General features: G+C 37.1%; 1 protein-coding gene across 1 annotated transcript; it reads left to right on the top strand.

The window, feature by feature from the left end:
• The first annotated feature begins 10,582 nt into the window (after positions 1 to 10,582).
• Positions 10,583 to 11,060, top strand: LOC122732294 (60S ribosomal protein L26-like). Its single transcript, XM_043972366.1, has one exon. It carries the CDS (start codon positions 10,593 to 10,595, stop codon positions 11,058 to 11,060), a length of 468 nt encoding a protein of 155 aa, XP_043828301.1. The 5' UTR covers positions 10,583 to 10,592.
• The last annotated feature ends 879 nt before the right edge of the window (positions 11,061 to 11,939 follow it).

Here is an 11,939-nt window from a genome sequence, read left to right as displayed (position 1 = left end):
CCATCCATCCATCCATCCATCTATCTATTTATCCATCTATCTATCTAGGTTTAAAGGATGTTAGAACCAAATGGAACTTTTGACATCTTGTTGAAATCAACTATTTTACAAACACATATACTTTAGAAGAAACTGGCCTACAGTGTTGTTCCCAGGTCACATAATAGAGAAAAGATCAAAATCTAAGGCTTCCAAATTCCAGTCTGGTTTATTGTTTCCTAAGTAATGCTTTAAAGCATCAACAATTACATATCCCAGTAGACTGAAAGACCAATTCTAACTATGAGGGTAGGAAAGAAGAATTTGTTAAATGCCTACTATGTTCCAGGCACTGTGCTAAGTGTTTTACAAATATTATCTCATTTCATCCTTACAATAATCCTAGGAGATAGGGGCTAAGGAAAAGGAAGCTGAAATTAAGTGACTTTCTGATTCTAGGCTTTTTTTAAACTATGCCACCTTGCTTCCTCTAGCAATATTTTGATGTGGCAGCAAAATGAGCTAATATGATCTTGGGCCATATTAAGTGAATTATAGTGTCCCAGAACTGAGGATTGACAACCTTGTTATATTTTACCTTGGTCAGACCATGCCATCAGTATTGGGCGCAGGTCTATGCCCCACATTTTAGGAAAATGTCAGTAAACTAAAGTATGTCCAAAAAAAGGTAAATAGGAGGATGAAGGCTTTTGTTTTCAAATTGAGTAATGGCATAGAATTTTTAGCATGGGGGTATTTAACATGTTGAAGAGAAGACTCAGGGTAGACATGCTAGATTTCAAATATTTTAATAATCATTAGACTTGGTGTGATTACCCCAGAAGACAGAACCTGGAGTAATAGGTAGAAGTTACAAAGAGGTAAATGCAGATATGAGGTCAAAAAAGCCTATCTAACAATGAGATCTGTTTCAAATTGGAGTGGATTGGCTTCAAAAGCAGTGGGTTTCCCCTCAATGGAAATCTTCAAGCAAAAACTTGGTGGTCTCTTGATTGTTAGCAATACTATAGAGGGGATTTTTGTTCAGAATCAGATTGAAATGGGCTTATTTGAACTCCTACCCATCCATGAGATTTTAAGATTCTCTGGTCTCAACAGTGAATCTGCTAGTGCAGATCACAATCCCCCCTGCCTATGGATTTCTTGTCTACCTGCTGCTAAATTTTCCAAAGAGGTTCTACCTAAAATATGAAGGGCTCTTCAACAGAATATATCCTCTGTGGTGTGCTGTCAACACTGATATTTCTACCATTCCATATTCATTCTTTTAAAATAAGGAACTGTCTTACAATCCTGTTTTAAATGGAAATATGCTAGTAGGGAAATGGGGAATAATTATGCTATCCTTACCTTATAAATTAATTTATAAGATATTAATTAGGAAGTTCATGAGGAAGTGAGATGAAGAACCTTAAGGTATTTTTTTGGAGGGGTGGTGGTTTAACCTTGATCAAGAAAAGCAGAACTAGTTGATTCAATCCCTTGAAATCTGCCATCTACCATATCTTTAATTCTTGTTGTCAAGAGAAATTATGACTGCATACTATCCCTGATTGTATTCCTTCCCAGTCCTTTTTCTTCCTCTGTAGTCCTCCCTCTCTCTTCCCCAATTCTTTGTCTTTATTTGAGGGAAGCAAATCAGTCAAAATATTGATTGGCTCATCTACTTATGTGAAACTTCTTTAATCCCAGCAACAGACTCAAATATCATCCATTCCATTCTCTTTGACTCTTGTCCATGTCCTCCCTAAGTCCCCCACCAAAGTCTATCCAACATGTTTGGGCCTTCCTCTAGCTCTCACAACAAAGTGATTTCAAATAGAACACACAGGCTCCACCTTTTTGGCCAAACATTTTTGTGATGATATCCTTCCCATTGACTCTGCTCAGACTTTTGTTCCATGAGAAGAGGCTACCTACTTTTGCCCAACATATATTTCTGTTTTTTCCTTTAGATGACCTGAAACTTTAATTCCCCAGACCTGGGGGTATTTGAAGATGCCACAAATGGCAACATCAGTAGAATATTGATGGTTAAAAAAAATACAAGATGGGCTTTTGTTTCAGACAGAAGCAGGACAGATTATGGGCCCCAAATCTCCTTATCAGGGTTAAACTAGTTGAGTGGCATGCCATATGGTCCTTTTATCTTCTTCAAGCCATATTGGCTGTTAACATTAGTCACACAGTCAATAAATATTATTCACCAGATTGAAATGTTTAGATTGCAACTAGAAAAACTATTCCTCCATCCTCAGCTTAAGCATAAGTGGATTCATAAAGATATTTAAAGGTAATTTCCAAAGTCATGTTCTCTCGCAACAAAGAACATGAAACATATTTTGCATGCAAATAATTAAAAACAAAGCAACAATTTCAGAGTTAACCTTATTAATCTCACACATAAAAGTTTAATGTGGAGTTTGTGAGTTAAAATTTCTGCTAAAAGATCTTTGATCTTGGCGTAAATTGGTTAAAATTTCATGTACCTGCTCCCCTGTAGGCATTTATGACCATGCACTGGTTCATATCTGAAATGCCCCAATGTAGTTCACTGATGCATTAAAGGTGAGAGCTGAACAGGCATTTCAATAGCAGATCTCAATGTGTTTCAACTGTCATCTCTGGCTAGTCCCAGGTATTAAACTGGCTTACAGGAGACTCTATTGAATATTTTTCTAATGCAGTAAAATATATTGAGGGGTAGTGCACTGAAAGAAATCCCATTTAAGAAAGTCAAACATAGGGGGTTTGCAGTTTGGTCTGTTTCTAATCTTTCAGAGGTATCAATTTTCAAACCAATGAGTCATAATTTACCAGGTTTCAGTCTCTGAAGAAAAGAGAGAAATTCCAGACAAAATCTGGCTATTTTGAATAAAGCACCTTCCAAAAGGCTACTACATGACAATAATAATTATGTTGAGGGGTGTGTGTGTGTGTGTGTGTGTGTGTGTGTGTGTGTGTGTATGTGTAAGTTGACATGAGTGACTGCTATGACTCTCAGTGGTAGATAGCATTAGTAAAAGGCATTAGCACTCTTAATATGAATTTGACTTTCATAAAGCATTGGTAAGAATGTCAGTCATATGCATGGTTTTAATTAATACATATAAGCACTTCATGTATCAGAGGAAAAATAGATGCATGAATGTATAAGTGGTTTCCATTGAATGGAAACAGAGTGTTTGCCCATAAGAATAATTGAAGTGGGGGCAGCTGGGTGGCACAGTGGGTAAAGCACTGGCCCTGGATTCAGGAGGACCTGAGTTCAAATCTGTCCTCAGACACTTGACATTTACTAGCTGTGTGACCCTGAGCAAGTCACTTAACCCTCATTGCCCCCCCCACACAAAAAAAAGAATAATTGAAGTGCAAATGGGAATGTCAGATTTAAATAGTCTGACATACTATCACCTCATATGGAAAATATAATACTTAAATCCAAATGTCCTATTATCTCTGCCTCTAACCCCATTGAAAGAAGCCCATTTTCGATGATAGGATGAAACTTTGTATTTAAACAGCCAAAGGAAACAAAAAAGAACAACAGTCCAAAGAAATAAGTGGCTTGCCCAAACATTCTATCAGTGTTCACTACAGCAAAATCTTATTATTATAAGCTTTCTCATCTGTAGTAAAATGGGACTGATGATACATTTAGAATGAAACTATTAAAGTTGTGAAGATAAAATGAGATAAGATATACAAAGCACTTCTGCAAAAATTAAAGTGTTATATGAATGTCAGTTTTAAAAAATCATTTCCATTGGGGGCAGCTAGGTGGCGCAGTGGATAGAGCACTGGCCCTGGATTCAGGAGGACCTGAGTTCCTAGCCTCAGATACTTGACACTTACTAGCTGTGTGACCCTGGGCAAGTCACTTAACCCCCATTGCCCCACCAAAAAAAAAAATCATTTCCATCGATTCTGATAATTCCTGAAGGCTCAGAGCTAGAAGGGACCTTAGAAATCATGCAGTTACCTACCATTTTATAAAGGAAGAAAATGAGGCACTAAGAATTTACACATATGTGTATATGTGTATATGTGTGTGCACATCTGCCCTGGAAAGGGCATTGGATTGGGAGAAGACCAGGTTTCTAGTCCCAGCATGGGCACCTACTACCTGTGTTTCTTAGGCAAATCATTTAAATTCTCTGGGCCTCAGTTTAATCATCTGTAAAGTCTGGGTGATGGGATCACATGATCTCTGAGGACTGCACCACTGCCAGCTATAAAAGTGGGGTCCCCAAAAGCATTGAAGATTACATTATAGGTTATTGGCAAAACCCAAGCCAGAAAACAGGTCTCTTGACATTGCACAATATTGCCCCCCACCACACCTCACACTGACCCTACTTATGATGATTTAGAAGGCACATCAGGGTATCATGTTGGACTTGGAGTCAGGAAAGACCCGATATCCAATCTTGCTTCAGATACTGGCTACCTATATAACCCTGGGAAAATCACTTCAGTCGCTCACTGTCTCACTTTCCCCATATGTAAAAGCAGGAAAACAATAGTACCTCACTCCCAGGGTTGTGGTGAGGGTCAGAAGAGGTCACATTCATGAAGGGTTTTGTAAACCTTAAAATACTATATGTTGTTCAGTTGTTTCCATCATGTCTGACTCTCCTTGACTTCATTTGGGATTCTCTTGACAAAAATACTGGAATGATTTGCCATTCCTTTCTCCAGCTAAATTTACAGATGAGGAGCCCGAGGCTAATAATGTTAAGTGACTTGTCTAAGGTCACACAGTTAGCTAGTCTGAGTCTGTAACAGAACTCATGACAATGAGTCTCTCTGACCCCAGGCCCACCATTCTATGCACTATACCATCTAGCTTCCCCAAAACACTAGATAAATGCTAACTGTTGTGATGGCCTAACTTGTAAAGATATGTAGCCTAGCCACATGCCACCTGTGATAACCTACTAAGTAATTTTGGCTTTGGAAAGCAGCCAGCCTCCCATGTCAGATGATGGACATTTTCTCATTGCCTTAGTAAAGCATGTGAACCACAATGATCCTGGGATTTTAAACACTCTACAATCTGTTGTCTACAACCCAGAGGGCCTAGTTCCCATTTCTTTACTGTTTTTCCTCCCCTACTTAATCATGTCCCTCTTTTCCTTACGAAATCTGTAATCAAATGAGAAATTCTGTTGTTGTTTCAGACAAAATGGGCGCATTTCATCTCTTCACATGGAAACTGGAGAAAACTGTGTGGTCAGTCATCTAGATGGTTTCTATAGGACTTCTTGGATGTGACCAGGTAACAATGACCTATCAACATATTAGTGTATATCTCATATATTAGGTGAGACAAGGGACTAGAACAGACTGTAATAACTAGCATTTATATAGCACTTTAAAGTTTGAAAAGCATTTTACATGTTATCTCTTGGATCCTCAAAAAGATGGCGTAAGGTAGATATTATTATAATTCTAATTTTATGAATAAGGAAAGTGACATTGACAAAGGTTGTCACCTGCATGGCATCACATGGTTATCCAGTGTAGAAAGTGTAGAAAGCCGGTTGTAGAAATAGGAAGGAAGGAGCAAGCAATGAGGAAAAGGAAGAAGCAAGGAAGGGAGACAGGGAAGTAGGAAGTAAGAAAAAGGGAAGAAAGGAGGCAGGAAGCCAAGAAAGAGAGGAAGAAATGAAGGGAAGAAGGAGGGAAGAAAGAAGGACTGTGGGAAGGAAAGAAGGAAGAAAAGAAGGGAAAGGGAGGTAAAGAAGAATGGAGGAAGGAAAGGAAGGATTCTTTTCATATACACTATGTATGAAACTCTAAATCTCTTTCCTACCACCCTGCTATTGTCTTCCTCTGTATCTGCTTATTTCCCAGTTGAGTCTGATGCATTTCTACACCAAGAACTCTTTGTGTGGTCAACTTTCCTCTGTCCATTTCAAATCAGAATAAAATAATCTCCCACTCTTATATGTATATTCTTCTAATATATATTAATTATGAGAAACTGTAAGATAAGAGAGTTGATAATACTAGAATTTATATGGTACTTTAAGTTTTGCAAAGTAATGTACAAATATTATTGTATTTTATCTGAATAAGCCTGGATGTTATTATTTTTCTATAGATGAGAATGCTAAGGATGACAGATTACATGGTTATATGGTTAGTTTCTGAGATGAGATTTTAACTTAGATTTTCTGATTTCAGACCCAGAACTCTCCACCTAGTTACCTTTTTATCTTTACTTGGGCCATTTGTTGTAATAGAACTGAGAAGTTGTCATTTATGACTGTGTCCAAGCATTATTTTAATCATGGTTTTTATGAGATCCAATGATTTTCACATGGTTTTTCTTTTATCTCATTTTTCAGGTCTTTTGTTTTTTGTATCGCATATATTTCCTTTTATTTTTTTTTCAATCTTCTGATTTTGTTTTAGAATGTCTTGCTGTTGCATGGAGTCCTTTATTCCTATTAGTCTATTCTAGTTTTCAATATGTCTATTACTTGTATAAAAATTACTACTTTCTCTTTGAAGCTTCTAATTCTCCCTCCATGTTTTGGTTTTCTTTTGAGGGGCATTGAGGGTTAAGTGACTTGCCCAGAGTCACACAGCTAGTAAGTGTCAAGTGTCTAAAGGCAGATTTGAACTCAGGTCCTCCTGAATCCAGGGCCAGTGTTCTATCCACTGAGCCATGTAGCTGCTCCTGATCCTCTTGACAAACCTGGGAGGTAGGTGATATTATTATCCCCACTTTACACATTAGGAAACAGAGTCAGAGAGGTTATATGACTTGCTCAGCATCACACAGCTAGTCAGAATAACCCTCTATACATCATTCCATACCTGTCTCTATTTTATTCATTTACAGATTATATCCCTTCAGGAAAATATAAACTCCTTGAGGGAAGAACTTTTTTTTTTTCATTTTGTCTGTATATGCTCAGAACCAAGCACAGTGTCTTGAACATGGTATATGTTTATGTTTGTTGCTTTGTATTGAACTGGTTGTTTTGATAATATCTTATATGCAAAATCACCTTAAATGAACTTTTTGGGGGGTGGGGCAATGAGGGTTAAGTGACTTGCCCAGGGTCACACAGCTAGTAATTGTCAAGTGTCTGACACCAAATTTGAACTCAGGTCCTCCTGAATCCAGGACCAGTGCTTTATCTGCTGTGCCACCTAGGTACCACTGAATTTTTAAAATTTTACAGTGGAGACAGATGGAACCAATAGGCCTAAAAGAGAGTAAGTATCAGTACAGTTACAGCTCTAGGGGGAAAAAAAGAATGATGACCACAAGAACTCCAAGAATGGAAGGAAGAAATAAACAAAATATTTTTTTTAAATAGAATTTGCAGCAGCTAGGTGGGACAGTGGATAAAGCCCAGGCCCTGGATTCAGGATGACCCAAGTTCAAATCTGGCCTCAGACACTTGACACAAGATGTTTGACCCTAGGCAAGTCACTTGAATCTCATTGCCTACAAAAAAAGAAAAGAGAAAGAAAAAAAGAAAAGAAAGAAAAAAGAATTAATAGTTTTGGAAGTGGAGATGGGGAAAGAAAATAAATTGCTTAGAAAATAAAATTTAAAAAAACTTATGCAAAGCATATGCTCTTTTGTAAAAAAAAATGGAAGAAAGAGAACTAGATAATGCCATGAGACAATAAAAAATTAAAATAAAGTTGATTTTTTAAAAAAGAATGTGTATGGGGCAACTAGTTGGCACAGTGGATAGAGCCCTGGAGTCAGGAGGAGCTGAGTTCAAATCCGGCCTCAGATACTTAACACTTAGCTGTGTGACCCTGGGCAAGTCACTTAACCCCAATTGCCTCACCAACAAACAAACAAAAAACAAACAAAAATGTATGATAATTTTTTTAAAAAAGAATGTATATGATGTCTGTCATAAAAATCAAATAACCTAGGAAACAAGTTGAAGATTGACGATTGAAGTACCTTCAGACTTCCTGAAACCTAATACCAAACAACAACAACAACAACAACCTGCACGTAACATTTCAATAAGTCCTGAAGGATTTCCTATATCTATGTGGGATAATGTGAAAATATCAAGAATCCACATTTCACATCCTAAAAGAAATACTAAATTGAAATCATCCAGACACAACATAGCTAAAAATCAGAATTGTTGAACTCAGAGAAATATATCCCAAGCATCCTGAAAGAAAATATTTAACAATTAAAGAACCAAAATCATATAAGACTATGCTGCAAATCACATAAAAGAGAAGAAATCTTGAAATAAGATATTACAAGAGGTAAAAGATAGGAACATAACTAAGAATAGATGCAAAAGTTTATCAGGCAGTGAAAAGTGTATTTTTTTTAACAAATTAAAGCTTTTCAAGGATTACTGATAAAAATACTGTAGCTCAGTAGATTCGGAACACAAACACAGAATATAGGAAAAATCTATAAAGGCAAACACACTTGAATGACTGGAATAGAACAAATGATATTAAAGTTTGTATTCTGATAGATCAGGGAAAGAAAAAATAGAGTTCTTTCAGAGTCCCTCTGTTTTCTAGTATCACTGAAGGAGTAAAGAAAGACAAAGTCTTGGTGATTTTCTTGGCCTATTTTGTAAGAGAATAAAGAAAAGGGTGGGAAAAAACATATTAGGAAAAAATAAGGATGAGAGAATTGGTATTTCTTGTAATTGGATATGAGAATATAGTATGGGTGTGGGAATCAGGACTGACTCTCTTGTCCTCATTCTTATCTAAACCATACAAAGAAGATTCACTCACACACACACACACACACACACACACACACACACACACCACAGACTACTCCACCCCCCCCAATTTATAATGTGTGTCTGTTAAGAAAGGGTAGAATAATTGGCAGAAAATGAGTCTTATCATCAGGAAGATCTGTGTTCAAGTATAGTCCTTAACATGTTCTGAATGCATAACTCTGGTCAAGTAATGTGATTTTTCTGTGCCTCTAGAGAACCACTTTGAAATTAAAACAAATTGCAAAGTTCTCAATCTATATTGGTAAAGGAGATTGCCTCATTGGACATTACCTACACCAGTGAAATCACAAAAAAATCTAGTAAAAATAATAACAACAGCAATATAATAATAATGTAATAATGTGTCTCCCTTGCCACATCTATTTTCATGGAATTAGTTCAATATGACCATTCTCAATACTTGAATAGCATGACACATTTATAACTTTTTTTCCTTATAAACAAAATTCAGAGAAGGATGTGGATTTTAATACCAAAATAGCACTAATGAAAAATATCAATCCCCAGAAAAGCTTTAATTACTAAAAGCAATTAAAGTTAGGATACAAGAAAATTTAAAAACCAAAAGTATAATCCCAACCAAAAAAAAAAAAGAACCCTTATTTTGAAAAGCTAGCAAAATGAATCAAAACAAAACAATAATAAAAGCAAAAACTACATTGGTTTCAGTCTCTAATGAAAAGTGAAATGTCTCTGATATTTTAGAATGTTGAATGCTAGTGATTGCTTTTGAAAGTGAAATATGCTTTTTATTTCCATCTTCTTTGGGCAATAGATTTGGAAAAACTTTGTTCAATTCCCAGATTTGTTCCCAACTTTTTATGTGATATTGGGCTTTTCATTTCCACGTTCCTCAGTTTTCTTGCCTGAAAAATGAAGTACTTGGGTTTCTTACAAATCTTCATTGTATAAACTCTCCTAGTTACTATGATAGAATATTGCTGATCAAAATTTCCTAAATTTTGTTCTGCACATCGCATAACATTGAGAGTGAATTCATGAGAATAAAATTATTATCATGTTACAATTTGCTATGGAGAAATCCACAGTAGGAAAAGGTACGTGTTTCCTTTGATATTTGCTTACAGTGGTACCTGACATATATAATAAGGTGTGTTGTTTTGTTTCATTTTGTTTCCCATCCGTTCATTCATTCCTATTTCATTATTGACTTCAGGTAGGACATGAAACTCATGGAGGTAAGCTGGTTAACCAGAAGGATTGGAATCCATTCCAACTAGAGCAACATTAACTCTATAGTATATGTCTCTAACATTCCAATGGATTTATACTCTAGTTACTATAGGTATCTCGATTCTTCCATTCATGCTTATCCACTGCAGCTCTTTCTATATATTCTAATAGTTTGAATTGGGAAGGGGGACAGCAAGAAGAAACCCACAGCTTGCCTGACAGAACAGTGCATGAGAAGAGGATGATGCCAATAATAGGCTAAGACTCTTAAGGATCCATGCCCTTTCTGCAGGAACATAGGCTGCCCTATCTGAGGGCATCTGCTGAGTTTGAAGAGAGAACAACTGGATATATGGCTGTCAGCAAGGAGCAATAGGGGGCAGCTAGGTGGTGCAGTGCACTAGCCCTGGATTCAGGAGGACCTGAGTTTGGATCCAGCCTCAGACACTTGACACTTAATAGCTGTGTGACCCCGGGCAAGTCACTTAACCCTCACTGACCCCACAAAAACAAAAACAAAGAAACAAGAACAGCTGAGTAGAATTGCACACCCTAATAGTAGAGCATCAAAGGAAGTCCATCAGAGCTACCTAAGTCCTTCCCTGTGGCTCTGAGGTCAAAATGAAGTTCAATTCCTTTGTGACATCTGACCGGAGCAAGAAACTCAAGAGGCATTTCAATGCTCCTTCCCACATACGGAGGAAGATTATGTCTTCTCCTCTTTCGAAGGAGCTGAGGCAGAAGTACAATGTCTGCTCCATGCCCATTCGAAAAGATGATGAAGTCCAGGTAGTTCGAGGACACTACAAAGGACAACAGATTGGCAAGGTAGTCCAGGTTTACAGAAAGAAGTATGTGATCTACATTGAGCGTGCGCAGCAGGAGAAGGCTAATGGCGCAACTGTCCATGTGGGCAGTCATCCCAGCAAGGTGGTTATCACAAGGCTAAAACTGGACAAAGATCACAAAAAGATCCTTGAACGGAAAGCCAAATCTCACCAAGTAGGAAAGCAAAAGGGCAAATATAAGGAAGAAACAATTGAGAAAATGCAAGAGTATAAGTATAAGAGTAAAAGTTACAGACTATAATTAAATTGCTAGGAAGGAAAAAAAACAACTAATCTGGTTTACAACAGACTATGGTGGTCTAAAAGTAGAGCAGCTCAGCCTAGCAGTAAAGCATACTATCTCTCACATCTGCATAGAAGCAGTAAACTTTGTGAGAACAATTCAGGATAGAAAAATTCAGGAGAGATCCTGTAGTTCTAGTGTTGTGAATTACATAGACCACTTGAGTTCCATGTACATGTATCATTTTCCCTTTCCCCCACAGATCATGTATATAACAGTGGGAGACTGTGTCTTAAGTTTATAGAAGCAATATTTCCCAATTACTGTTTTTGCTATGCCATATGAGTAAGATGCCTTTGTTAACAGGTAATTGTATTTACTGACTGCATATGAATGGTGCATGCTCAGTACTTAAATTTTTAAGACTCAAGTCAGTCACAATGGTTATCACTAGAATCTAAGAAGCAGCTTCCTTTCTGCAGGACCTTTACTTTTGAATTGGGTAACCAAAGAAACACTATAGGGTGCTACATAGAAAATGAATAAAAGTAGTTTTGAGAAGGAGTGCACTAATATCCAAGGGAAATAAAAACTTTTATACAGATAATAATAAAATCTTGAAGGAATTTTAGAATTGTATTCAAAAGCTCAATTACTTCTGCATGTCCTTTGACCTAGCTATCCCATTATTTGACATATGCACTCAAAACATAACCATTAGGTCAATGAAAGAGGGAAAGGGAACACATACAAAGTGTTATAGTTACTATCATTAAAAGCAATAGATTTTGGGGGGCAGCTAGGTGGCGCAGTGGATAAAGCACTGGCCCTGCATTCAGGAGTTCCTGAGTTCAAATCCGGCCTCAGACACTTGACACTTACTAGCTGTGTGACCCT

The sequence above is a fragment of the Dromiciops gliroides genome, chromosome 6 (genome assembly GCF_019393635.1).
Source record: "Dromiciops gliroides isolate mDroGli1 chromosome 6, mDroGli1.pri, whole genome shotgun sequence".
Taxonomy (NCBI): Eukaryota; Metazoa; Chordata; class Mammalia; order Microbiotheria; family Microbiotheriidae; genus Dromiciops; species Dromiciops gliroides.
Note: the sequence above shows the minus strand (reverse complement) of the source record. Positions and strands in the feature narration are given on the sequence as shown.